This window comes from Osmia lignaria, chromosome 6 (genome assembly GCF_051020975.1).
Source record: "Osmia lignaria lignaria isolate PbOS001 chromosome 6, iyOsmLign1, whole genome shotgun sequence".
In the NCBI taxonomy this organism is placed as follows: domain Eukaryota; kingdom Metazoa; phylum Arthropoda; class Insecta; order Hymenoptera; family Megachilidae; genus Osmia; species Osmia lignaria.
The window spans coordinates 11,326,068-11,352,406 of NC_135037.1; the positions used below are offsets into that span (position 1 = coordinate 11,326,068).

The 26,339-nt window shown below is 37.5% G+C and overlaps 1 protein-coding gene and 1 long non-coding RNA gene across 3 annotated transcripts in view; one reads left to right on the plus strand and one right to left on the minus strand.

Annotated features, from left to right (window-relative positions):
• Positions 1 to 26,339, plus strand: part of LOC117607594 (opioid-binding protein/cell adhesion molecule) — a 137,003-nt gene that overhangs the window by 14,511 nt on the left and 96,153 nt on the right. The window contains exons 3-5 of one of the 2 annotated variants that reach the window (XM_034331466.2): positions 21,053 to 21,198; positions 24,837 to 24,910; positions 25,618 to 25,767. In XM_034331466.2, coding sequence (XP_034187357.1) covers positions 21,120 to 21,198; positions 24,837 to 24,910; positions 25,618 to 25,767 — 303 coding nt within the window. In that variant the 5' untranslated portion in view covers positions 21,053 to 21,119. Of the gene's footprint in view, positions 1 to 21,052; positions 21,199 to 24,836; positions 24,911 to 25,253; positions 25,346 to 25,617; positions 25,768 to 26,339 lie in introns of those variants that run through there. The other variant, XM_034331467.2, reaches the window with a different exon arrangement.
• Positions 24,958 to 25,729, minus strand: LOC143305370 (uncharacterized). Its single transcript, XR_013062252.1, has 3 exons — positions 25,616 to 25,729; positions 25,326 to 25,555; positions 24,958 to 25,224 (listed from the first exon to the last, which is right to left on the minus strand). It is a non-coding gene; the product is annotated as an uncharacterized LOC143305370 (long non-coding RNA).

Below are 26,339 nucleotides of genomic sequence, written 5' to 3' on the forward strand. Positions count from 1 at the left end.
GACGTCGTTTGCGCTTAGAGGGAATAATTATCAGGTATCTGAGAGGAAAGTTTGCTTTAGGAAGAGGATTTTGGTTGGCGATGTTGAACGCTTTGCTTCGCGAGCAATATTTTATTCATTGGGATATTTGACTAGCTGAATTTATGGATTTAGTAGTTCTGGCCGCATGGTTTTAGCGGTTTTTAAATTTATTACTCTTCTGCTGAAATTCTATTTGATTAATGTGACTTAGAAACGATAGCAAACGATCAATTAAGATGAGATTTGTCTTTGATTTTTGTTTCCACACCAACGCTTAAAATCCATTAGTTTTTGCGAACTGGAATTTTTAATAACATATCGTATAATATTATGCATTATCATATTTTTTTGTTAAACGTAAAGAATGAAAATTTATGGGTTCATTAATATTCTAATTAAATAAAAATGCAATAATTATCATCTTAAGCTGAAATTTCATTTAATTTCAAAATTTAGAACATTCAGTATTTCATTATTTGGGGGTTAATGAAAAAATCGAACTCCGATCAAAAATGTGCCTCCTCCTCTCTAAAATACTTCAAATTTTTCTAACAGTACTTTTCCATTTTACCAATATTCCAATAACGTGTGATCAGCAATTTTCTATATATTGAATATTTATTGTCCAATATCCAATATATGTAAATAGTAATACCCAAAGCAATAAACAATATAATGGATATTCAGTAGGAAAATATGAAAGTTTTTTGTTACAAAATTCCACTACTTCATTTGAGTGGAAATATCGTTGTGTTTCATTAAGCTGGATCATAATCAGCCCAGATCGGTTCTATTATTTAGAGAAAAAATCGTCAAAGAAAGGTCATTATTCACAAATAAGCTGCAAAAATATTCGTCCATTCTTTAAAGTAGAACGCTTTCAAAATTAGACATCCGCTGTGTTGTGGGCCAATGTCTAACTACAATAACAAAATCAGAGAACTTTATGATGATTAAGAATAAAAATGAGCGAAACTAATTTTTTTTTTTTTTTTCATGAATCGTAAATGTATACAAATCTGAAATCTTATTAAAGAAATTAATTAATCTTTATTAACCAATCCCCCGTTTCTTTATCCAATTTTGTTAATCAGTTTGTGTTTTTCATCCCTGTTCTTTCGCGCATTCTTTTAATCGGCCATTGTAGAAAATATCCATGACCCTGCTGGTCGAGAGGAGTTAATCCATTTATATTAACGCAATCCAGGGATGCGTGAAATCCGGTTAACGGAAAAGGCCAACGACGGAGGAGGAAGTTAGAATCGAGAATATCATCCGCGCGTTCTATTCGCCTATCACCCCGGAACGATCAATTTTTCAACCGGTCAATAGTTGAGTCCGTCTGGTTTTGAAGCTTGAAATTTTCTCGGCAAACCTGTAGAAATGAAAGTGACAGTTCTGTCCGCGAGACGGAGAAATATTGTGCAGATATAATAAGTAGCTTCGAAGAGGAAGAAGAAATATGATTATACAAGATGGTTCAATAAATAGGTGGTCGAATTTTAATTCTCAGATTATTTTTCTTTTACATCAATAATAGTTTCAGATAATATTCAATCTGTCAGGATTTTAATAATCGTGAGATTCGCAACCAACGGTTGTCCATGGTTACCATATCTTTCATTATTTCAAGATATAAAATTTGGAAATTCAAATGTAAACTCACAATTATTAATCAATATGCAAAATTTATCTTCTCCAAACCCTTTGGGAGAGTAATTCGATGGAAGGTTATTCGTCGCCTGGTAGAAACAATATTAATCATTTTGATAACAGTTCGAAGACAAAGTTTGCTTGAAATCATTCTAGTTTTTACATTAAAATGCAATTATGTCGTAAAGTTGGTGCAGTATGTCAACGTTGACCCAATTATAACGTTTCAAAAGTTAATATAGATATTCTAATGACGCCCCGAAACTTTCCTACGACTCTAATCCAATTAGAGATAAAAATCCCATTAGTATTATTAAACGACAAGCTATCTAACAGTTTCATCGGTCCACGTCTGTTATACTTACCTATATATCTTCTCGAAAAATCTCCTGCTAGGGAAACGAGTGTGTCATTTAACTTTGTTTCGAATGATTTATTCTTGTTTGTAAATACTCTCGACAGAGAATTTTTTTTTGATAAGGAAATGATGGAAAGATTTATATAAACAAAAATATACAGTTCCAGTGCATTTATGTCACAGAAATGTGAAGCCTGCAGAAAAATGAAGCATCATTAAACCAAATGCAATTTCCATTATCATTTTTCCCCATTTGCATTTAGAAAAGAGCTGTAGCCTGTTTTTCATTTCTATGAACATATTTTCATTCACATATTAAAAGTATTTATAGCACACATAACATAATAATTATTTTTTTAATTGAAATTTATATTGAAAATAAAAAACAGCAAATCAGCTCTTGCTTCAATTTTCAAATTTTCAAATCACACAATAATTCAATTGTAAAAATTTATTAATTTTTGATTGTTTTACTATGAAAAGACAATTATTCATTATCATTTGAAAACCATAACCTGATTTCTCTATCCTTGATATATCGGGGACTATAGTTCCATTTGTCAAGCCCAATCTCTATCGTTTGTCGAGGAAATCCATTGTGTCGATTGCGTCGCGTGTCGTTGCGAAACAAAGCCATTCACCAGGTTTTCTTAAAGGCCATTGAAAACAAAGAGGGTGGAAAAGGAGAGAAAACGAAAATGGAACAGTCGAATGTCTGGTTCCAGAGATCCATTAACCTTAGAAAGGTGGGTCATTCAGACGTCGACAATTTAAATTTTATTTTATAACCTCCCTCATTTCTATTATACGATAAATAAAGTTTAATATTTATTGTAAGCCTATATCTGATTGTTAGATTTACATCGCATCGTGCAGAAAATCATCAAAGTGTCATGGAAATTTGGTGTAATAGCGAGGTGCATACATTATTACTATCCATCTCATATCCTAGGCCGTTCCTTCGTTCTTCCTATGTAAATGCAGCGTGATTAGCAATTAGCTGTAACAAGCTGACATCCTCCCTCATACATATCTCACAGTACATGTAAATGCTTATCCGGGACAGTAACTCATTTTAAATCATTCTATCCTGATGAAATTTCAATTTTTTAATTGCAAATATATGATCCAATACTAACTAATTGTAAGTAGGGGCCAAAATTTTAGGATTGAAAAATTAAAAACTTAAAATTTCCAAAATTTCCAACTTGGTTTACCCCGGAAAATAGTCCTATTCATGTCAACACGTAGAACTCGTAAATGCATCATCCCAAAGGAGCCACGCTTATTAATACCTGTCCGTTCTTCATTTTTCAATAAATACAGTATCGAAGATTCATAGCATCGACCGCGGGATGCACGATATCAGAAATGATTAAATCGCAACGATGCGTCCTTCAATTCTCTCGTTGGCATCCAAATAGCGTGGTCGGCCTTAATCACGAGGAAAGTACGTTTTCCCAATAATGAAATATCGAAGACGAAGAAGGAAAACGACAACGAGAAAAGCTTCTCTGATAATGAAATATCAGACGAGAGTGACTACTACTGAAGCGGTACGATTTGGTTTCTTCTCGAGTCGTCCTCCTGCACCCCGGTATTCATCCTAGTTCGTTAACTATGAACACCAACCGAATCGAAAACTTGCTGCTGCCTCGAACCGACGGCAATTAGGCGAACCGGCTAATTACGTCGTTAATGAATGGACCGATCAACGACCAACGAAAGAGGACGGGACAGTTATGCACAAAGAGATTGGGAAACAACGGAAGTAGGAATCCTGTTTTCTGTCATTGTGGAACTTCCTGACGTTACTTTCCTTATGATTTATGAAAAAAAAATTTAATGATTATACTTGTTACACATCAGCAATGCATATTCTTCACTTTCTATCAATGTCTTATTCAGTCTACTTCGTTTTATACACGGCGTATCAATAACGTATGCAACGATTCCGTGAATCGAAGAACATAACCAGCGACTTCGACATTTCACGGACGATAAAATAAACCTAATCCACCCTCAGTCACAACCGTTCGCATCCCTTTCGTTGTAGCGTCATTTTCATGCTATAGATTCGGTGGCGATATACAACCAGAGACCGCCATAAACTTTACGAGTACCATGTTATATTCTGGCGAACGGAAAAGATTCCCTTCTAGCTGCCTGAGAGCGCACATTCATTGTCACTAGCATTTGTTTTGCAAATGTATCCATCTTTTTTCTATTTTTCTTTTTTTAACTGCTTGGAAAACAGTTTGCCTTTTCATTTTCTTTTCTTTTATGTATCAGTTATTGGTACGTTTAGTTTCAATCATCGTGTTAAGTGCTGAATAAACTAAAAAAAAAAATGAAAAACAATTTCGAATTGTTCGAATCACTTACCTGTAATTTAGAGCTTTTTCCCAGTTAAATGAATGATGAATGGAGAACGGAAGTGAAAGCTGGACCTGGTTTAAGGTAACACTAACGCGACCTCTAGGTCGAACGAGATAGAAGGAGTAAAGAGAAGCGGAAGGATCCTCGGGTCTGTTACAGATTAGAGATATTTATGGTCCAGTAAATCAGATACTGTCTCCGCTTTTCCGTACACGGCGGTGCGACGTTGATTCATCAATATAGGTATAAGCTTTTCCAACAGTCAGTGTTCACAAAGTACAACCGTTCATAAACGTCTTGAAAGATTAATTGATGGTGATGTTTGCATTTAGAACAAGCTTTTCCTTTTTCCTCTACTTTTCGATATTGCTATTCGTTCATCTTTTTAAACTTAATTCTAATTTAACTTCTAAACTATTCATTTTTTTTCTATTTCTATGAGCAGTAATTAGTTAATTCCTCAATTTGAAAATTTGAAAATTTTGGAGTGGGATTTGTGTAGATAAACATAAAAATTGGAAAATTTTATATTTCCCATATCTTTGTTCGACCCGCCGTATCGGTGCGTTAATAAAATAATAATGGTTGGTTGAGTTAAACGACAAAAATTTGGTGAAACACAAGAAACACAGGGAGGCAAAAAACGAAGGCAGTAGGTCGCGATAAACCGACATCGAAATTTAACGTCGTTTCCTCTTTTTCCCCTTGCAGTGACGTTATTTTTACCGATCTCTTGTACAACCCTCTGCATCTACTTCCCCTTTTTTTCTTTCTCGTAAATTCCTACTTCACAGATAAGTTCCATAACGTCACGCTGCTATCACGCTCCCCCTTTTTCTCTCTTTTCTGTTTTATTCGCGAGGCGAGCAATAGAGCGGGAAAAAAGGCGCGGGAAAAGAGGCAGAAGAACGAAGGAACCATGACGAGTAGGGGGTGTAAAAGTGGCTGAGAAAGAATCTCCGCAATGGATGAAACAGAACGATGCACTTATTATGTAAAGAGAACGATGCCTTTTTCTCGTTCAGTCTCCGTTTCCTCTTTATTTCCTATTCAAAATCCATCGGAATTAATATTGCATTACGAGCACAAGAGATAAGCAGGAATCTCCTCTGTCGTTAGCCTCGAAATCCTTCTTCAAAGTGAAGGTTTGAATTATCATTATCTCAGAGGAAAAATTAAATTAATAATTAATTATATTCGGAGTTGATGTATTTATTATTAACTTTTCTGATCATACAAGTAAGGGAAAGGTTGGTTTGGTACACGTCCTATTCGGTACACTGTAATTCGAATGCTAGCAATTATCAAACGAATTCACCACAATTAGTTTTCCTCTTTTAGCTTCAATTTCGAGGAAGAAATTAATTAATCTGTTACCTATTGTGAACACGTAAATAAATGTTGTGTAAGCTCGTTGCCTGCTATCAGAGAGAATGAATATCGGTATACGTGATAATTAATGACTAATTGAATTGAACGTTTGATATCATCGACTAAAAATATCGATTAAATCGATTGCTATTTGAGCTTCAGTTTCAGTCGCCTGGAAGCCAAAATACCTAATAACCAAACTATACATCTGACAATTAAATGCGAAAGACCAGATCAATTTGTTAATGGTTGACGTTATTATGTATTTGTAATACTAATGCTTTTAATTGTTTAACAGTAATTACCGTTACGATATTGCTGGATAATTTAGAAAGGGCTTAAATACTGACAAAAGCAAAAATATTATTAAACAGTAATACTATTTGCCATTTAATTGCTTGTATTAATCAGCCTTTACTACTAATATAATTTTTAGTTTTAATTTATTATTGTAGGATATTACTATTATATAAGTAATATCCAACATCAATGTTTCTATAGAATTCACATAATTGAAGTTTGATCTAAAGCTTCAAAGAGATCGACATAAACCCGTATAAGACATTTGAACGATAAAAAACGATATTCTATTGTGGTATGAATAAATATACCCGCTTTAGAGTTCACTTTGAAGCTCTTCAATTGACCATAATAGAGAATGGACCGTGCTATCGAAATGAAACGGAAGTACCGGAAATAGGAGGCGGAAGAAAATCGATAAAGTTGGTCGAACATCGACTAACAGGTTCCTTTGTTCTATCGTTAATCGATGAACCTTGCACAGTACATGGTGTGAAAGTAACACGATTGTATGGGACACGAGAAAGAGAGGAAAGAGGATCAGTGTCCTGGTATGGATGTCGTTATCGCAAAGAGCGCTTCTGCATTACCTAATTTTCGTGTTAACGATACTCTTCGTCCATACTAATGATCAAAAATTTATATTTATGGTCTATGCTGGCCATTAGCGACGCTTGAATTAAGACATTGAAAGTGGAGGATCTGTTACACTGAAGAAGTGATGGTGCCACGAAGTAACGAGATTACTGAGAAGGAATATAATAAGAACTTGTGGAAAGTAGAAGGTTATTGGTGCTTGGGATACTTCGATGGATAATAAATATTTGTAACAATAATAAAATTTATTGCTAACTGGAGAATACTTTAATCGATAATTAAATATAATTATGTTATGCCAAAAGGAACCTTCGGGTATTCTAAATTCAAATTTCAAAGTTCACAAGTTTAATATTTCCAAATTTCCAAATTTTAGATATCAAATTTTTAAGTTTCATAATATTGTACAAAATGTTCTGACTAAACTGTAGAGAAACATTCCTTTCTCAATAAACAGTTTTGATTATATTATCAAGTTTGGATGTTGTTCTTAAAGCTCCACAATTCCAAAGAAATTTAATACCAATTTAGTTAATTCATAATAAAAGAAAAAATTCCTCTCTGCAATTAATGCACGATTTAATTAATTATTTAATTACTTTTTGTTCGTCTCATTATTGGCCAGAACAGGCTAATCTTTTTCGTTGTTATGCATTAAATGAATTGATATTTCAATTACTTAATTCAGGGGCGTTGAAACAATAGATTGTAATATTTTCTATGGGATAGGCTTTTTATAGAGATAGCTTAGTCCTTCCATGGATAATTCTAGCTAGAAGTGATGTTGCCATATGTTAGAGCACGTAGTGTAATTACACTTACCTTCTTTAGGGAATCATGTCACGTCACTGGAGAATGTTGGATGCACCAACGTTATACCTACGTGATTCGCAAGCTGCAGTTTCGCACGCGTTTACGGTTCACTGACGTATCCAGGATTACGATAACACAGGAGAATTTCATATAAATGCATGAATTTGAATAAACCTGTATACGTATAGATGTGACTTTGAACGAAAATGATGTATCCAATCCTTCGGATGAATAATGGTTTGATAGTCGGAAACATGATTGAAGTCAGGTCAAATATCACCCACTATAGTCTTTCAATTTAAGCTATAATTATTAATTGTGGGTGGAAGATGATTCGTCGCATGGCAGAAATAAAACGAAACCACCTAATACTTTTGCGCAGTATTGTATATTTGTGAAGTCTGACCTGAATCTTTGTCAGCAGCTAGTATATTAAGACGATAGTAGTAGCAAACGAGATTTTCACAAGAAATCAGCCACGAGGTGGAAGTTACGTGGCTCGAACTCGTTAAGGATGATAGGTGGTTGTGTCGTCAGGAAAATAAGGGACCTAGTACGAAGAAGATATCAAAGAAGATAGTTTCAGAGGCATCGACCAATCTCCCAACGGGATCGTTCAACTGTGCTAGACGATCATTGTTGATCATGAAACAGAGAATAACGAAGGGATTAAAGTGGATGAAAATCGATGAACAGTGTCGAACGCAAGGGTCGACGAAGTATATTCGAACGGCGAGAGACTTTGCACCGGCCGGGATGTCGTTAAATCTTAACAAACGTGATTTCGTTGGAAAATTCAAGTTTCGTAATTACGCGACAATTACCCGTCGTGCGTCGAGGCAGCTCGTTCGGTTTTCGCTAGATGGAAAACGCCTTTATTACATACAGGATTAATTTTCTCCCAAGAATAACTGGAGGGCGGATCTTTCAGGATATTCAAAGCTAGTTACGCCACGTGAAAGCGTATTGTCTCGAATACTTTGCGAATTTCTTAATATTGCGTTAATATACATACTAAGCTTTCTTTATGATGATAAGTATAATGGTCCGGCTAAATAAAGTTCCGAAGGTAAAATGTTACAATTTTTCTTTGAAATTCCGTGTATGACACAACACAAAGGAAATAGCTTGTAAATTAAAGAATTAATTTTTAATAAACGGTATAAATTTATTAAACTAAATTATTATAAGTAATGAAACGCAGAGAGGTGGCAAGTTTGCCCGCGGGCACGCTCACCGGCTCCTATTAGGGCATCAGCTTAAACTAGGCATTTCAGAGTGGGGAGCCTATAATGGAGTACAGTAATGCATCTCACGTTGTCCATAAGCCGGGAAGCGAAAATGGACAATACGGGTAGAACAGATACTATTTCTCGAGCCAAGAAATGAACAACAGTTTAATTTTTTTATTTTTAGATTTTTCTACATGAAAATTATTTTCACATATTGGTACAATTTTTCTGATTAAAATGAGACCAAACGTGACATCATTTCGATTATATGGGCGAAAAAGAAAAATTCGCATTGGGGATGTTTCCTTGTGCATAAAACTTGTGTCTGGTTTCATTTTAATCAACAAAATTTTAACAATATGTTAAACAGCATATTAGGCTTGAGTGACAAACGGATATTAAAGTTACTTACTCGTATTATGTATATCTTTGGTGACCCATTCTTCCTCACCATCGAATGTGTTAATCACTCTGTACTTTCGTCCGTGCAGTGTTTACAAGCGTATCAATTATTTCAAGTGACAATATCACCTATCGTACAGTGTTTGCCTTTCTCCTAGTTCCGGGTTCCTTTGTGTAGAAAGATAAACAGCACCGTCTAGGAATCGTAGGCGGATATGTAACTACGGAATTCCTGTCTAAACAAGCAGAGCCAATAAACGCGAGCCGTAGACGCGCGCGAGTAGGATCGGTGTCGTAAAGGGGGCTAAATTTTCGCTGTGTTAGAGGGAGCTGATTTCGTGGAGAACTTCTCAGTTCGCAGTTGAGTTTCCGCTTCGTATCCGAACAGAGAGGCCGATACCGAGTTTTCCCGCTACTTGCGGCCGCATTTCCTCGGGCGTAATGCGATTTCATGCGCGCGCGCCACTTCTTGCGCGCAGTTCGCCGCATCCGTAATGGAAGAATCGATTAAGCGGAGAGCCACGTTGCGTTTTCCGTGCCAGCTGTTTGCGATACTTTTCGCGACACGCGTCACAACCCGTCCGTCAATTGCTTTCAGCTCTACGAAACGCCACTGTTTTTGTTAACCCAGGATATCTTTCGAAACTTGAATTATAAAATGTTTCAATAGAAATCAGCGCCAACAAAATTGTGCGAAGAGTATTTACAAATTTTTCTTTTAATTTTGTAACGCAGATTTCAGAATTTTGAATCTTGAAACCTTGTATAATTATATGAATTATTTCTAAATTAATTTCAATGTTATACTCAAGACTCGAAAAGAATAAATTCCTTTGGGTTAGCGTTTGACCCATTTTCTACAAACACACGATTGCTAGGCGAGTGAGGATCCGGTATAAAAGCATCGACGAAACCGTCATGTCAGGAAGAAAATTGTTCCTCGCCATTTCTTAATTTCGTGGAAAGAAAAATGTCCAAGCAATAGGACCAACCGAAACGAGACCATAAACTTTTGGCGGGAAGATTCTCAGGAGTTGGCATCGTCACCCCCGTCGAGGTTTTATTCGAGGCTTAAGGTCAATCTTCTAGGGTTCACCGATCTCATGATTCTTCATCCCGTCTTGTCGTTTCAAGATGAAGTTTCAGTGGACATCGAAGTTGAACGTGAAAAGGGGTCAAAAAGGAGTAGATCGTCCTGAATAGGTGGAAGAGAGAGAGAGAAAAAGGATTCTGACAAAGGTGATCCTCTCTCCACGAGGGTTAATGTATTCTATCCTCGAATTATGATCGCCATCATGAGCGTTATTCATAAAATCACCAGAGTAATTTCAGGATAAGCTACTCTTAACGTTTCTCGATAGAAGTTATAGTTACATTTTCTATAGTCGTGAAATTTTTAAATTCGAATTTTGAAATTACATAATTTTTGTATAATAAATTTATTCACTTGTAATCTTTAAACAAATTTATCATTGGTACAATCTAAAATTTTTCCTTCTTTCAAATATTTAAACGAACTTAATTGATAGCACCGGGTACTTGTAATCTAATTGAATTGTCAATAGCAAGTGTTAATAGCAAGGTTTGCAGAAACATACGTAAAGAAAAGCTGTTTGATATTTCCTGATAAAAATCCACTCTGTTCGATCGTATATCGCGGAAACGGTACGATGGACAGGAACTATTAGTCATCGTGGCGTCTCAACTGGACGACGATTTGTGATTTTCTACTTGCCAGCGACAGTAACTAACGAGCTCTCCAAGCAATCGGTCTTTTTCAATATTGAAGTCGATACGATCTGACGCGAATCCTAACATTCCATATTATTCGATAAACGAACGCTTTCGTACGTTACTTGAGTTTACTGTAATTATAATTCTACAGGATATCCTAAGAAAGGCGTGCTATTCGCAGAGCGCATAATAAATTTTCTATGGAAAGGAAAATTGAAAATTGAAAATTTCTCTGAAAATAGATATAAAATTCTAATACATGAATTTTTTCATCATACGTCATAGACGTTTATTTATGCGTGGGTAATGTCTTCGGGTGATCACTATTGGTACAATAAACTCCTGGTGTCCAGGTATTCAGGATTCCTTTGTATACCTATCTGTCTCTTGATCCAGCGAGCATTCCAATGGTTACTCGATTGCGAATCGTGGAATTCGTGTCAGCGGCTTCCATTAAGGGAATTCGAATTGTAGTTCCGTGTCCGTATCTACGTTCTCCTCCTCTTTCACGGCATGTTGAACGACCGGAACTACCCTTTGCCCACCCCTTTCTCTCACCTATCGTTGTCCATGCTGCTTCTTGCAATTGTGCTCTTTAATTAACGATATTTGCCGATCACTGTTATCATTCGTATTTACCGATCCAAATGACCCATTCGACTATTAAACGGTTAGCAATTACTTCCAAAAGGGAATGGTATTTTAAACGTCTTACTAAAAAGGATAAAGTATCTGGAATTAAGGCCGGTTGGTTGAGAATTGGTTAATAAATTTCCAGTAATAATTACCGTTTACTTGGATCGATTTTCTATCAATTTCTATGGAGTTCCGTTTTTATATCTTGTTTGCCGAGAGTTTTAGAGGCATCCTGTCTTACGATATCGTCCACGGAACCAATACGTAATGGCGTTTCAAGTCTTCGGCTTTATTTCCCATTTTCCTTGGAGTAACTTTTCCTAGCTAGCACTCGATCGACAATACCCTCGTTCGAGTATTTTCATTTCAGGATCAGAACGTGTGTCGACACTTGTCCCGTAACACGTATTTCCTGATCAATGTAGCGGAAACGTAATAACGATGCACAATGAAGACGACGGCGTGAGACCGTTCCTTCTTGTTATTCGACCGGAAACGCAATGGATCGTGTCTGAGCTGCTTCTAAACTGGGCTAGAGCAAATCGATGCTCACCGAGTATGTTATTCCATTGCCGGGAAAGGTTGTCTGATGCGAGCAATTAAACCACGTTCGTCAGGGCCAGCTATGTTACGCCTTTCGAGTCATTAAAGCCACTGAGGATTTTGAGCTATTAAGCCACGCCTATCGGGGTCAGTTAAGTTACGCCTTTCGAATCATTTGAGCCACTGAGAATTCAGAAGGATTAAGCTGAGCCTATCAGGCCCATTTATGTCACATCTGGGCCCAGTTAAATTAAATAACTAAACCACTGAAGGTGCAGATCTACTAAGCTATACCTCCAAACTTAATTAAGCCACGCCTCTCAAGTCATCCAAGTTACTAAAAGGTTAATAACTAGTAAACCACGCCTCCTATGGCGACTAAGCCATGCCCTTCGCGACATTTCACAAGCGTTGCAGCAATCTTTATCGCTGATCTGAGAACGCATCGACATTTGGTTTAGAAATCTGCAAATTATGGTTTTTGCTGATCCTTATGATTCCCAAATTCGTTCTTGTAATACTAGTACAGTGCAAATTTATACAGTGTTATTCTTATGAACTGTATTCCAGATACATTCAATGAATATATTATCTTCTCTGGTTCTTTTATGCAGCATAGAATTGTAGGAATCTTCAACTTCTTTCTTTTTCCTTTTTTTTAAAAAGAAGAAGTAGATAGCATTTCTTTAGTTATGAATCATAGAAGGTGAAAAGAAGATGCGTTATTAATGAACGTTTGAGCCACAACTTTCGTGTTCGTAAATATAATCCAGCTTATCTATTCTCCCGTATTTAATGCGCTTAGTTCGATGGAGACGAAAGATACTATTATAATAAATGAAAGAAGACACGGTGAAAATTAATTAAATCGAGTAATTTTGTGAGATAGAAAGTGAAGGGAATTTATGACGTTCTAAATAACACTAATAAGAAATTTATTCAAAGTTATTCAAGATATCTTTTTTTTTTTTCATTTTGTGTCCCAGAATGAATTACTAAACCAGTTTCTGAAAAAGGAAGTTTATTTTGAACATTTTGAAAATTTATAAATATTTCGAAATTTCTTCTTCTTTCTTTGTACATGAAATACGATTACGCATATAGGTATGTTTTTATCATTTCATAGAATAATATGTATAATACGCGGCAAAGACAATAAATTATACGATGCAGTAAAGTAACAGGCTTAAATTTTGTCTGCAGCGAAGTATGCAGTTGCGGTTTATCCATCTGTGCTGCGGTATACCTTGCCGACTAATTCTACCGTAGGGAAAGGATTAAGCTAATTGTACGTCTTATAATTAGAGTAAAGAAAACTTGCATCGCTCTCGGGTTTCATTCTTTCTCGAATAAAACGGCCAACGAAGAAACTAGAAGTTTTATAATCTTCAGAAGACGAAATAATTGTGCTTGGAATTGATGTAAATATAAAAGAAACCTTAATGACATGAAAAAGCAAGAAATGATTGCATTGTTGTGCAACTTGAAATTCATTTTCTAATTAATGTAAGCGAATGTTCGCGTTATCGGAAGAAGGCTAACCCATTAAAAATACATATAGGTAGGCGAACCACAGACAGAATGTACGATCCTGTTCCGCGAGGTTAGTGTCCTTTGTTCCGCGGTCCGGATGATTCGTCAGGAAGCTAAATTACGTTACATCACGGCGAGTTACATCGTATTAATTCCATTCGAACGGGCTTATCCTGGTGCGCAAACTTCAGCCGGAGCTCGCATATTGAAAGTTGCCGTTCGAACGGTAATTAGTTAGCTGGTATTAATATTACAAATACGGTTCGATTCCATCGGAACGGAAACACGAAGATCGCGTTTCCGTGTTTGCGCGGCTGGATATTATTTCCAGATAGCTCGGTAAACATATTGTGTTCATTGTACATGTTTATCGACGCGTTAGATCGGCCTACATTCGAGGAGGAGTCTCTTCCCTCTGGTAGTTGTCGAAGAGGGAGGAAGAGAGCGAGGGTGGGTTTCAGGAACGTTGGCCGACAATCCGAGCGGATTTCGTACCAAGCCAACAGTTATATTCCGGTTTTATGAATCACTTACCGTGACAGCAATAATACCGGCCACGGAGATTCCTCGGTGGTATGATTTGAATAATAAGACGGCCACGGCACGGTTCCTCGCGATTCATGGGCTTAGTCGAAAGCCGATTTGAATTTTCAACGAACGAACGAAGGAACGAACGGTTAATTGGTTCATTGCCGAGTCACTCGGCAAGCTGAGATTGCTGACAAAGATTCATAATTCTCTATCGTAAATAATTGCCTGCACGTTGTTCGTTGAATAAATGTTAGGGAGGTGCTTTTGTTTCCCGGTAGCTGAGTAATAACGAGCAGTATGGAATAAGGTGATTTTAAAAACAGAATTTCTACCGTGAACCGATTTGGTCGAACCACCGCACCGGTCGAATTCGAGCGGAGGCCGCTGCCACGGTTTCTCTCAGAGTAATCAAATTATCAACTAGCAGCACGCGAAACGCTCGCTTTATTTCACTGGGCCGAGTTCCGATTATGGCGTACCTCACCGGGGACCACTTAATTAGAGGAAACAAAGGTTTGTTTAATCCGATTGCATAAAATGAACGTTGATTCGCTCTATGCCGAGCGAAACAGGCAGCTTCCCGGAAAGTGTTTCCGGTTCCAGATTGGTACCGGGGAAAATTTAAGTGGATCCGTTTAACGGCTGTTGATTGTAAACAAACGTAGGATTTTTGATTTATTCGACTACTCAAACGTGCACGTGCAAGCGGAATGCATCAATGTTTCAATTTTAAACTTTGAAATTTTTATATTTCTATATTCGTAAATTTGCAAACTTGATTTTTCGAATTTGCAAGCTTTCAAAAAAGAGAACTTAAAAACTTGAAAATCTGGTATTACTAAATTTTTCGATTTAAAACTGTAAAATTTGTAAATTTAGTATATAGGTATGTATACTGTATATGGGGTCTTCTCCGTTACATCGTTATTGTCCTCGAAAACGCCTATTTATAGGCATATATAGAGTTTGTTATCCTTCTTGTCTTGAACGTGTCCTAAATTTTGACCAAGCTAAGATCTGGGGACCTTAGGCGCAGGTGTGGGTCGCACAAGATAGCTTAAATTAATTAGTCAGCTCATTGAATCGGCAGCAGCTCGGTGGGAAGGTTTGTGCATCGCTCGAACTACTCTTAACACCAATGGAATTGTTAATTCTCTTTCCGCACAGGCATCGCTACTTTCCTAGCCGCACACCAACGACTTGTTCTGAGTCGATGTGTTAACGAGCGCAATAACAATTATCGTTTCAGTTATGCTCGCCATATTGTTCCTCTGCGGTGATTACCGATTACTTCCGAGGTGAAAATATCGTCGTATTACGATCATCTGCTATGAGGCTATATAACCACGCTTTCCTCTACCCTTTTGATGACATCCATTTTATCACAGTCGTCTACTCATTCAGAAGAACAGCCCTGTTCTTTTTTTTACCAAATCTGTCGCTCGCTGGATAGTAGTATCGAATGGGCGGGAAGAACATTAGTTACCGTTAACAAGCGCACAGAACAACAAGGTTACATCGTAGCCAGGGCGTGTTCTACACAACCGTAAAGTATGTGTCGCATCGTGGAATCGTGTAAGCCTATCTCGCAAACTGATGCTACACACCGTCGCGAACCAATTCCACGATAATTCTATTAATCCTGAACAATGAACACAAACGACTACCTTGTTTCTTTGATGTTGTTGCTCCAGTTGAAAATTAACCTATAGGAGTATGATATTGAAAATATTTTTGGGTATATTTCAAAATATGATTTACGGAATTGTACCATTTTTCATTCAAATTCGTTGGTTCAATTAATTAATTAACAAGGTTATCAATCATGACCCGTGGTTAAAGAGAAAAAGACATTTCTGCTTAAGATCTTTTATTTAGGGAAGAGGGTATTTAATGGCTCATTATTGCATCGTGTCGTTTTAATTCTCTTTCTCGTTTACTTTCGTCGCCGTTAAACGGGATTAAAAAGCGCGGGTGCAATTATTTGGTCGGTACGAGGGTGGAACCGGGTCGCAAATTGTCCTGGAAGATAATTGAACAAGTGTAGCGGTCGTGTTGTAACTTATAGTCGTTGTTGTTAAGCTTCGCAATGGCTGTTCGTGTCTGTTCACCGCAGGGATGGGTAACGCGATACCATTAGGGCAATTATTTTATCGCTACGGGGACGAAAAGCTATCTTTCTAAATTCGTGCGTTAACACTGGAGGATCATTTAATAGGTCGACACATAAATAATATTATTAATTTTGAAATCGGTCGTACGTATTTTGAGATTGTTTAAAAATAATTAATTTCGAAACTGCACCGTTCGTCGACTCGGATTCAATTTCGTTGTTTAAATTTCGTTGATGACGTTGCCGGCGATTTTTCTGTTTTTAAATTGAAACTGGGTATGCGTGGTCGACGCTCGTTGGAAAGAAAAAAGCGGTCGTAATAAAATTCCACCGAATGTATAAAATGGGCTACCGTTTCGGCAAATTCGCTAGAAACGTCGGTTAACGGGTACACTCCGTCCTGTGAATAAACATTTATTAATACCGCGGTACAGACGAAAGAAATTAAAGCGTAGCAAACTGTTAAATGGTAAATGTTCGTGAATTTCTGAAAAATTCATTGCGAACAATTCGGTGAGAAAATAATGATTCTATTTCTTTCTCGATAAAGAGCATGAAATATTGTTATATAAATTTGGAATTCTCAATTATGCAGAGAATTTTAAATTCTCGATGGTCCTCTGCGAATAATCTAGCAAACAGTGTGTGCAAGGTAAATTGAAATTGAAAAGACAAGCAGAGGCAGAATAAAAACAAATTGCATTGCATGTTGATCTTATACATGATCATATTATACTATCCAAGGAAATTATCAAATAAATAGAAATCTACTTCGTATGCAACTCATTTTGTACACGTGGAAATTCAACAGCGGCAGCATTCTACGTGAAAGTGGTTTACTTCTCTGGCGAACTTCCGAAGAGGATATTCGTTTGAAAAGCGTATCCCAGAAAGCTTGACAGCCACGACAGCTATCCGAACTCATACCTCGGTTGTATATCCTGAAATCCTTAGACAAGGTTTCATGGTTTCACGTCGACGCGTTGGATTATTCCGATACAAAGTGACGCAAAGAAAAACGTAAGATGGAAGGCGAAACTATCACATCGGATTAAACAAATAACGTTAGAACGTTAGAACGTTAGAAAATCCAATATGTAATGTAGGAGAGGGGAGAAAAATTATGATTGAAAGGTAAATGACCTGCTCCGTTCCTAGTTACGCCAATGGTGTCAGGGTTTGGAAAATGTATCAAAGAGAGTAACTGCGGGTCATAATGAAGAAAACAAAGTAAAACGATGGTTCGAAGGCGAAAGATGGGAAGTGAGGGAATGTATCGGGAGCGAGAATAAAAGCAAAATAGAGAACTCGAGTAAATTACGAAAGGTAATATGTGTATGTAGCATGCGAAGCAAAGGCAAAGTCTATCACAGAATACGACGGGCGAGAAGCTTCTCGTTTTGCCCGATCGGACCTCGGAAACAAATGTCTGCCGTCATAGCTGTGCGCTCGCATTTATTTCCACCGAACGGTTTTTCGATTTGTCTATTGGCGATCGATCAGACCGGAACCACCAGATCGTTTGTCGAATAGACCGCAGCATACGCTTTTTTTCCCATCTCCTCTTGCTTGCAGGTAAAAACAACAGCCGTGGCAGCATTCGGTTAGAAATAGGGTCAACAAGTGTCGGTATACGTGGACAGGTGTTGTTCGTTTAGGAGGCTGGAAAAACTCAGTCATTCGTACGTCGTTTCTTGGTTATGCGTTCATAATTAGTTTAATAATTAGATGGTGGAATATTAAATGGTTCAGTTTGATGGATTCAAATGGTTCTTCTGGAAATTTGTTAAGAATCCTTGAAATTTTCGAGGATTATTTCTAGGGATTTTTTACACTTTTCTTTTCTTCCGCAGTTTCATCTCTTTTTCGCTTTTTGTATCTCTGATGTTTTCAAAATAAAGAAAAGGTTGAATAAACTTTGTATAGCGTACGAAAATTTATATATCCATGTGATGTACCAGACAGATTAAACGTCTATATCCATCGCTCTCTGTTATCATTGAAACTCTGTAGAGGATGATAGGAAGGTGGTCAATTTAAAGGAAAAATTAAGAACACTCGAGATTCAACGGAGCAAAATTCCGTCGAGTGGTTTGCCTGATTTGAATATCGTAGCATAGAAGCATAGGTAGAAGAGAATGTGTTTCAGGAAAGCGGCACCGGGAATCGGCAGCAACAGCTACGCGAATCACGTTCCTTCTGCCTCTCATTTTCTCCGTCTTTATTTCTAGCGGATAAGTTCGCTGAATAGAGGAAACCTTACAAAAGCCGTGGAACCATAGGAGTAGCAGCTTTTTCATCCCACTTTTGATCAGAGTCGAGGAAAGATCTGTGATGACCGATACGCGAGTATACGGGTCATCGTTTCATCGAATACCTCGATCGTTCAGAGGTTAGAGATCAAACTGTTCGATGCGGAGCACAATGCGAACGACCTATTTGTTCCATGTTTCAATGTTGCCTTTTAATTCCATTAAAAGTAGGGAAATAGTTAACGAATAAATAAAAATCTAATGAACATCTCATTGAAGTAATCAAATAACATAGATTCGTAATTAAAATAATTATCATCAATAATATCCATAATAAAAACACGACATTAGAATGCAATCAACGAACGCAAATCAAAATTTATCTCATTTAGGTATTACACGTTCCGTGTAATTAACAATCCTTTAGACAACCTTCTCATTCATCGGACCAAATGAAAATAGATCGTGCCGTGGCAGATGTAATGTTAATAATTAATAATAATCATCCACGATATCACGTAGCATTAATGGAGGGGAACACGTGTGTGTGTGTGTGTGTGTGTGCTGGATAGGCGATGCAGAGGAAATTTAATAATCGGAAACGAACCGATGGTAATACGTCGTCAAAGTAGGGAACGTGCACAAGTGGCACGATTCAGTTATTCAGCGATTCACTAGAAACACCCTAATTCCTCGTGTGCCCAATGGTTTACACGGGGGCAGCCGTGCTACCAATGCAATTAATAACTTCCAGCTGGAGAGCCCGCGGCTAATAGCGGTTAGTTTGTCGGGTCTACAGAGGTTTATTGAGCAAACATTGGTCGAAACTACAATTGCCCGAGCTTCCACTGCCAGAACCGATCGATTCGTTGCTACAAGACGTCCGCCCAGAAAAACATTCAAGAGTAAACACATATCTGTCCATCTTCCTATCGGAAATTTCCATATCGGACGCTTCCATAAAGATCCGTAGATTTTTCGCATTTTCATACATTTTCATACCCTCTCAAAGGACGTCTCAGATCTAATTAGCCTCACTTAATTTATTTTTCTGAATTCAATCGATTAACGAGCATAAAAATGAATAAATAAAATTTTTCAATTTCGAAATGTTAAATCCTCAGAATGTTAGAATACTAGGATATTAGGATAGTACAGTAGAAGGAAAGGAACTATTGGTAAAAGTTAAATACACGTGTACAAGTATGCAGTATATCAAGAAATCGATGGTAAAGACCAATTTAACCGTTCGTTTCGAATAATTCGTGACAAGAACTAGCTCGTCAACCGGACAAAGTGAGTCGCCGAGAGGTAAACCACTTTGAACGACGTATGTAGACTCAAAGGGCACGGTAAATCAGACGGTCTGCTCGAAGTCAAATAGAAGATTGTTACCACGAAATTCCACGTGATTCAATTTGACCGGAAGTTCGACCGAAAACACGATTCTCCGTCGAGTTACCGGTGCCGTCCTAATGAATCTATCGGCAACTCTTGAACTTTCAATCCCCTTCACCTTTCTCCCCCTTCCGACAACCCTTTCATCGACTCCATCACCCCTCGTATCCCACCTTAACGTTCAATTCCAACATGTAAGCGGGAGCTTTTGTACCTGTGAGCCAGGTACAAGCAATTTCTCGCATCGTAGCATCGAAACAGCTGTCGTTTCTCTTTAGACTTTCGAAATTATTTCAGTGTTTCACGCAGGTGTTGCTGGCGCACGGTGTTTGCCAGTTCAGACGAAAGAAAAACTTTCTTTTCTCCTGTGCCTCGCGAAATCCCTGCAATCTGGCGGACTCTGAAGAACCGCGATAGAGACAAAAAGTTGATGATCAAAGTTTAGACGGTCTTTTGTACCTGATATATATATATATCGCTACGATTGCTTCTGTCAGCGGGCTTTACAACTTATTGTTAGAAGATGGATAAGTGTATTTCTATATCTTCAACGTGCTCGTGTTTAATCTAAAATAAGGACATACTTCAGATTTTCCAAATGGTGTAAATCCGAGCCGAAAGTGGTTGGGCAGTTTTTCTAGGACACAGACATTGTGGATGGTCGTAGTAAAGCATTGATCTCTGCCTAGGGAGGCTTTGTGTCTCCGTGAACCCGATTGGGTCAGCCCCAGGCAACCGGAGGTGTTATTTCGAAGTCCAGAGGGATTTCCGTAGGCTTGCTAGGATCGTTTGACATTGTGCACCGAGGAAACCGGCTATAATTAACGACCGCATTCGTCTTGTCCGGTGCTTTATCTTTAATTATCATGCGATAAGATTCAATTTCAGATATCAATTTCGACCCTCCTCGTACGTTGCCCTTTATAACAAATCTATTTCATGTTTCTTTTCTTTCTTCGCTGAATTAGAATTAGGATTTATGCAGAACGTTTCTCACAGTATGGGAATAAATAAGAATGAAAATAATAATTATCATAGATTGTCTTAGCGATTAAACATTGTAATACCAAATGTATTTAACAGAAATCATAGAATATTTTATTGATTTTTATTAGAGAGATATTAATAAAAAATGATTCACGGAGTCATGGAATTTGGAATAACGATTGTTGTTTTTGAATTTTAGATCAAAAAGGGAACAGAGGTGTCCTGTTTCAAATTTCGAAACAGAAATGAGCTGAGAATCAGCTACGATGTTGAGTCGTCTTTCGGCCGTGGTGGCCTCCATTTTGGTTCACCAGCTACACGTTTTGTGGGCCGCCACTTCATTAGGTAAGTAGACAACACTGTTTACTTTCAAAAATAATTATGCAATTATTTTAATTAATATTTGCAATTCTGAAAAAACTCGGTATTTAGAAAAATGATGGCTTGATTGGAAATAGTGATTTGAGTCACTTTACGTTGCACGGTAAGGTGATATAATAAAAAGAAAGTTTGATTAGAATTTGATTCATCCTTTTAGTGGGTGATGGTTCTGGTTAGTCCGTGGTGTCCCTTATCGAAAATATCGAGGTGCGGTCGTGAAAATCGGTTACCCAGTGAGGAAGCAGATTATACGCGTTGAATAACGAGCCGTAGGTCGAACGATCGGTTTCCAGACATTGTCCTATAATTTTCCAATTAAGGCATTGGATTCCCATAAATCCTATGACCACCGATAGGATCCATAAATTTGAAGGTGTATTGAGCGACAAGTTGCGTTCTGTCCAAGCCACTTTTCAATCCAAGACAATTTTTAATGTTGGAATTATCCTTTCGATGTATGAAACTGATTCATTTCAAAATTGTACATTTAACTTTAAATTAATACTTTAATAATGTAGTTACTTCTGGCTAGTTAGATCTTTTCTATAGTATAACTCCACAGAATGTAGGAGTTACATCTCGCCATGATTGTTCAGGGATTTCCGGGAACATGATAAAAAAAATGTGTCCATAAAAATTAATCGAATAATGGTAGCTTTTAGTCGCTACATGTTGGAATTAAAAAAATTTTCAAAAAGATTTTAAAAAAATTTTTCGATGCAAAGTTGAAGCTATTTTTACTTTTTTATACGATACAATGAAATTTTTATTTTGTGATGTTCAAGCGAACTTATCATTATCGTGAAAAATTATTTTATTTAACGTCTTGGCTGAAAAATAGCCTGTCGAGGAACTGTCATATACTCCTTTTAGAAATCCTCACATAATTGGTTAATACTTTTTGTAAGTATTATCTGATTGTCTATTCCAAAACAATTCTCTTTAAATCGCACGCTCTACTCGCGCTTCATTTGGACCCGTTGGGTAATCCCACGGGCGACATTCCCAAGACGTATTTCGAAATCCTGACCGGTAACCGGGTTTATCCTTTCGTAGAGATTATGTGCTTCGTCTTTTCTAGCGGATATTAGAACTTCCTTCCTTCCTTCCTTCCTTCTTTCCTTCTTACCTCTGTGTGGCATACCGTGAGAATTCAGTTCGCGAGATTGGTCCTGCCAGAAAAAGACGAAATAGGGGCCAGTTCTTTGCCGTGGCTGATAAATTTCTCCAGGATTATCCCGTCGTTCTTCAAGAAATAGTTAGAACCTGGAGGAAAGAAGCCAGAGAGGAGATTGAAAGGGTCCGAAACCTGGGGAATCAGAGCGATCAGCCGAGGAAAATAATTTTCGGACGCGTTAAGAAAAAAAGAAAGGTATCCCCTCGGTGTTCGAGCTGATAAAAAGTATTCGTCGCTCGTGTTCCGGAAGAGAGGAAACCGTTCGAATCGCCGAATTCGATGGAAAAAGATATTGCCCTTTTCGTGTGGTCTTTCGAATTCTACTTTTCTTCCCTTTTATTCACTGTGGTTGGCCTGTGTGTCTCTTTCGACGCGCCTTTATAACCGACGAGATTGCTCGGTTACCACGGTTCCGGTTCAAAGGAGCAGACACGTTGGAAACTGACTTTATTACTTCTTCCCTTTCGATAGTACATAACGCGCCAAGAAAGGTGTGAACCTTTCTATGTTTGAATCGAACGCGGTATATTTTATTTTCTCAAATATGGGAAATGGAGTCTACGTTTAATTTGAATATGGAAAATTGGTAAAAGTAAGTTACATCAGTAGATTACACTAGCGCCAGTAACTTAATTAGGTGTACTCAGTTTTTCCTCCCTTTGCTTAGAAACTACACATGTATTTACTTACCTACCTTAGTAAAAATGTACAACCGTGCGAGTAAATGTTCAAAATTTATTCAAAGAAAATTTCACAAACGCTTTCGTGTCGCACATTTCAACCGAAATGATAATCGGTTATGCTTTTACGGTAGTGCTTAACACGGTTTTTAAACGTTTCATTGAATCGAGGTGGAAATATACGGAACATCGAGTCGGAATGATAGCATTAAAGCGTGGCGGTTAAATTAACAAATGGAGGCGAGTTTCTCCTGGCCGGAATACAAATGGAAGAGCACGCGCGTGTTTCAATTTCGTCTGTGGCGAATGCTGCGCGCGATCGCCGTGGGATTTATGCAAGAATTGTATCGATATATGCACGAGCACACGCGTGTCGTTATGGTTGAACCGACCAGAGAAGCACGCAGCTGCGAACTAAAGGTGATTGAATTAACTCGCGCACCGTGTTCACCGACAAAATTGAATCGTGATGAAAGAACGATTAGACGGAGATATTAAGAACACCTTTGTTGCAATCTACCGAAGAAAATTTCAAAATACGATGGTGCAGTTGGAAAATTATAACGATTTACTGCGCTAGTGTATTTTTTTTCCCTTCTCCTACACAATAAAATTTTATCTACTTATTTTTGAAACACACTGTACATTTAGTGTTTTCTTCAAGCGTACCCCAGTTCTGGTATCACGAAAGTCTCAATAATTGTACGGATCAGGAGGAATATCGACTGCTGTCATGTTTCATAGATACATACATATATTTTTTCTCCGGTTCACATGAAAACGTTTATTTTAACGAAAGTTCGCTGTTGTTTCTCTGCTATCTGGTTCGTTGTGTAACCTTCCGAGGAGAATACATTTATGTGCATCGTCTTGGAAACTCGCAGCAGAGTCGCGTGTGCTCGCTGCTGATAAGGCCATTCTATCCGTCGACAAGCGGCGAGCAGAGTTTGCCTTCTACTCGGTGGAAAGTGAAAAACTTTTCCACTGCAGTACACTCGTTCTCCCAAGTTCGCGATTGTTTCCATAGTAATTCGATTTTCTGCGTCTGTTACGCTAACGACGTGGTCGCCGCTCGCTGTTTGCCTTCTCTACAAACATTTTTGTTGCACCGCATGAAAATACGAGATAAAGTCACGTCTGACATTGATCACGACTTTTCACTACTTAATTTATAACAGTGTCGCCTGAGAAGTTTTATTAGCTATCATTCTTACAATTCTACTTCGCAACCTGAATGCTGGATTATTTTCTTACATATTTCTCTAACTATTGAATATTATAAAATTTATTCAAATGAATTCAAATTTCAAAGTCTTCAAATTTGAAACTTCGCTCCTGGAATGTTGGGTCATTTTGATCTAGCATAAATGATATATTCCTACATGTATTAATCAACTATAGTAACCGTATATCCGACTACCTCATCGCTCATAGAGAATCCGTCTTCTGAGAGTTAATGAAGAAGTGATAGAGCTTTAATTAGATTTAATCGAATTCAATTACCGTGACATGTTTCTTCATCTTTCATTAAAATCTTCATTATCCGACGGAAGTTATAGAACATGGTTCGATTAATCAAGCCTCCATGATTCTATTCATTTGAATAGCTGAGAGTATCGTGCATTAATTATAACAGGAAAGGGGATGGGATAGGGAGTAGTAGTAAATTTACCGGTACGTTTTAATTATATCGTCGTACCTATGTGAGGTTAGGACATATATAATCTGATTTGAAATTGTTTCAGGTGCTAAGCCATTTCCCGGACTGGAAAACCTGCCGAAATCGTTCTGGGATGAGCTCAGTTCACCTTTTACCGAGGTAAGTCAGCTGTATAATCGAAACGAGCAGTTCGAGTGTCTTTTCCGTAAGAACACCAAAGTATTTTTAACACCTCTCTGTTTATCTTTTCTTCTCTTACAAAGCAACATCCTCTTCCTGACACCTTTTCAGATCTCTTAAATATTTTTGTAATCTTAAAATAACAAATGCTTAAAATGTCAAATGCTTCTTATTGAACTTTTGATAGAATATACAAAAAAATTGGTGAATTTTTAAACCCCTGTTCAGGTAATTTTCAGAATATCTTATCCATATTTTTGCCTAGCAGTGTCTTTCTTATGGTTGCAAAAAATCTGAAAGAAGAATGATAGAAGAGTATATTAAATTCAACTTTTTGGTGCTATCATTTTTCTCCAAAGTATAATATAAAACCGAATCCAAGCGTGTGACCCACCTTGAAACATGTTATCCCAAGTAATATGATTTCCTTGGAAAAATATACTAGTTTGTTTCAGAACCACCTGTAGCACCAGCTAATATTATTTTCCTCTTTCTTTGTACAGTTGAAAGCTTTTTGTCCAGACCATGACATTACTTTTCTCTTCATAAAAGTTTTAATAAAGAAATTTTATTTGTATTTATCACGCAACAGAAGAGTTCTTTCACAATTACGAGAAACGATATCTGTACGAAAAAGGAACGTTGGCACGTTTGATAAACTTTTTGTGTTCTCTTTTAACTTACAGGTATACGAGGTGGAAAGTTTTGCGACAGAAACTAGCGGCACGCCCGAGCCAAGACCCTTTTTCGAAGATCCAGAAAGCAACATAACCGTGCAACTCGGTGCTAAAGTGTACATGCATTGCAGGGTGCAGAACCTGCAGGATCCTCTCAAAGTAAGTCTTTCTGTCTCTTTCCTTTTTCTCACTTTTTAGCAACCATCAATTCGATTTGCGCGAACAGTGGAAACAAACGTTGTCACGTTTTTTCAAAATACGAATATGTAGTGGAAGTAATTATAAATACATAGGTGATGATCAAAAGACTCGTTTACAACTAGGGGGTAGGATTAAATTTAATATATAATTCTTTCTTCCTAATTTATCCCGATTAGTAACGTATGTATAAGTTTATGAAGAGTAAATTTAAATGTTATATAGGAAAGTTGATATATCAGATATGCTCTGATTCTTTCGTAGCAAGTTTTCAACTATCTTCTCTGTTTTCTGTTTTCCTGCATTACTAAAAGCTTTGCGTCGTTACCTCTGTTTTCCACGAAGATATTTCGTTGCGTTTTCTTCCGTTTCGCATCGTCGGGTCTTTCTCTTCAGATAGGACTGGCACTTTAACCCGTTACGAAAGTTCCAACGAAGAAAATTCCACGAATGGCGACCCAAATATTTTCCTCTTAATTTCGTGGCAGATCGACCAGAAAAACCTTTATCGATGTTACATACTCGTGTACCTT